Raw genomic sequence first — 3,328 nt, forward strand, 5'->3', positions numbered from 1 at the left:
GTGGAGGGGAAGTTAAGAAAAACATCCCTTGTAGCACTTTCTCCTCCACATTTTAATGATGTAAAACCATATTAAACACTCAGAGTAACCTTCAATGTTGTCTGTAGCCCACTTTCAGATTTGCGAAACCTTGATTTTATTTGTGAGAATGCAAAAGAAAGGGGATTTTTTTTTCACATCTTGAAAGTAAGGACAAAAAAATCTTTAAAAAACAAAACGTGAAAATCTGGCATGGTTGTATTTTTATTGAATTTAAATAAAGTTCAACTAGAAGTATATTTTTATGTTTGCAATGTCGTAAAACAATTATTTATTAACAAAACAGGGAACATCTATAAAATAACACGTTGTTAAAAAATAAAGACAGTAAAAACTGTTAAAAACAATCAATTTTACAGTGTACATTGTCCAACATGACCAGCTACCTGTCCAGGATTTACCCTACGTTAGCACTAAGTCAGCTCGGATAGAACGGGAGTCTGTTCAAGCTGACTGAGTGCTAATGCAGGATTATTCATTAGTTGCAGTTTGTAACTTCACCACTAGATGTCACTAAATCCTTCACATTGGTCCTTTAAGGCCTGTTTGAATAATGAAATAAAAACACAAAAGTAACCATACAAGAGAAAACACACTGAAGGGTTCTTACTGTTGTACTGTATATTGTTATGCACCTTTTAGAAACATATATTTCAAAAAGTCAGCCACAAAGCAACACAACTCAGAGCTCGGATAAACTCGCCCTAGACCCTAGAGCAGGGGTGGGCAATCCTGGTCCTCGAGGGCCACAATCCTGCATATTTTAGATGTTTCCCTCTGCCAACACACCTGATTCACATGATCAGGATTGTTATCAGGCTTCTGCAGAGCTTGATGATGAGCTGATCAAGCTATACAAAATAATCACAAAAATAGACGGTACACTTTCTTTACCAATTACAAAATGGCAACAGGACATAGCAGTTGCTCCTGATGCCAATTCCTGGTCTCAAATCTGCAAAAACATATACTCAATGACCAACAACACAAATTTACAACTTACACAGTACAAAGTGCTTCACAGATATCACTACACAGGCTACAAACTATCAAAAATGGGTTTCATTTCAGAAACATGCTCACATTGTACACATTCACGCTCTCTGGCACTGCACACCTGTTCAGTCATTCTGGAAAACAATAATCCATTCTCTCTCCACACTTTTCGGCTGTCACATCCCTCTGTCCTTATCTCTATGCCTTCTTGGAGATACATCCTCACTCCACCCCGACCAGTGCAACATAAAACAACTTCTGGTGTTATTATTATTATTATTTATTTTTTTGTATGCCTATTCTAGTGTGGTGCATTAAAATCATGTGTTATGCAGTTTGTAAAAAACATACTGTGACACCAGATGTACAGATGGCCTAGGCCGGGAACCCCTGTGTGTATCAATTATAAAACAAAACAAAACAAAACAAAAAACCCACTGGAAATAGGCAACTGGACATGGATGGGGGTGGTTTGGGTCGGCCTCCACTGCACTTATGATTTATTTAATCATTTATAAAAGTGTTTGTTTTTCTCCACACTTCTTCTTCTTCCTTCCATTTGATGATTACCGCTGTTGTTGTTGTTATGTTATTGCTGTCTCTCTCATTTATGTACATACATATACATCCATCCATCCATTATCTATACACTGCTTAATCCTCACGAGGGTCGTGAGGGGCTGGAGTCTATCCCAGCTGACTTAGGGCGAAGGCAGGGGACACCCTGGACAGGTCACCAGTCTATCACAGGGCTACACTTNCACAAATATTCAATAAGGGTGCTATGAAAAACTCTCCAATGTGGATATGGATGAGTTACATATGAGAAAATACTCTTTTGAAAATATTTCCTTCAACACAACATTGAAATGACTTGTTTTAGTGTCCAACAATCATGAAAATGAAAATTCATTTAAAAAAAATAAACAAAAACACTTGCACTTTTTGTCTTTATCTTGCAGGTGTCATTGAACAGCACAAACAAACACATGTAAAGTCACTGAGCTGACACAGGAATAAACATTTTCAGTTGCTAGAGACAAACTGTGCGGAGTGCACAAACAAAAGGCAATTGCGATGAACAAGCACCGTCATTCCATCTTAAAGTCGAGCCCCAGTTGGTGTGTCCACAGTGTTCCCATCCTCGAGAGTTGTCTGGTTGTCCTGTTTGCCAAAAGAAAAAGTTGGCTTGAGACGCATCAGACCACATCCATCTGCCTTCTTTATAGATGTCATTGAGTCCGATCCAGGTGAATCTTACAGCAGGATCAAAATTCCTGATCAGGGAGTTGACGAAATTCTGCTCCTGCTGACTGTGGATAGACACCAGGTTGGCTCTGAGTGACATACAGTGGAGCTGTGCATCGGCCCAGGACATGGGCGAGGCGAGGTACTTGTAGCAGCGGCCGTTGAAGCTATACCAGAACATGGGACAGCTGCCTCGCTGTAGCGCCACTCTCTGCTCATTTGGAGGAACCACAGCACCCAGAGCCAGGCCGAACAACAAGAGGAGCACGATCATGTTGGAGTTTGAAGTCTCAAAGTATGAGAAGACGTCAGTGTCTTGCTGGAGACGATCTGCACAATTGGATGTTTCCAAGAATCCTGCAGAGATACACGACAGGCTGCTTTCTTTTATATCCTTCGTAGAGGGTGTTCACTGTTGTTGTCATCTGATTGACAGAAACTTTCAGTCGTAAACATCTACACAGTATCAGAACATGACCTAATTAAAAGAGCATCAGCTCACCTGGAGATGTATCATAAAAACCCATAATTCATTCAATTGCAGTAAGATTTTGACATCAGAAAATACAGCTTTAGAGGATATATTTGACCTTAGTTGTCTTAGTTGTGTTGCTTTGTGGCTGACTTTTCCAAAAGATGCATACCAACATACCAAAAAAGCATCTAGTGGTGAAGTTACAAACTGCACCTAATGAATATTCCTCTCCTCACCTTCCCCTTCCACATGTGTTGGCTCCAGGAGTTCGGAAGGAAATAAAGGAAATTTCAGAGAAGTCATATATGTTTACTGTTCATTAACAGCTGTTGAACTGTGGCACGTTTAATCGGAGCTTTATTGTTTGTGTTTCTGTGGAATTACACTTTTATCGTACCGGCTTTGCTTTATCTGCAGAAGTAAAGTATCAAACTAAACAGGCGTGCAGAGAGGAGATATACAGAAAGAAATTATGATGTTGTTTTCCCGTTGCTTAATGAGTCTTTAAATAATATGTTCATCACAGATTTGTAAGCTATTCTAAACATTTGAAATGAATTAGAAACTTCT

General features: G+C 39.4%; 1 protein-coding gene across 1 annotated transcript; it reads right to left on the reverse strand.

Annotated features, from left to right (window-relative positions):
• Window positions 1–2,068: 2,068 nt before the first annotated feature.
• On the reverse strand, window positions 2,069–2,635 carry LOC103369490 (galactose-specific lectin nattectin-like). Its single transcript, XM_008298216.1, has one exon. It carries the CDS (start codon window positions 2,555–2,557, stop codon window positions 2,069–2,071), a length of 489 nt encoding a protein of 162 aa, XP_008296438.1. The 5' UTR covers window positions 2,558–2,635.
• Window positions 2,636–3,328: the final 693 nt, after the last annotated feature.

Source organism: Stegastes partitus, unplaced genomic scaffold (assembly GCF_000690725.1).
Source record: "Stegastes partitus isolate 25-593 unplaced genomic scaffold, Stegastes_partitus-1.0.2 Scaffold1294, whole genome shotgun sequence".
In the NCBI taxonomy this organism is placed as follows: domain Eukaryota; kingdom Metazoa; phylum Chordata; class Actinopteri; family Pomacentridae; genus Stegastes; species Stegastes partitus.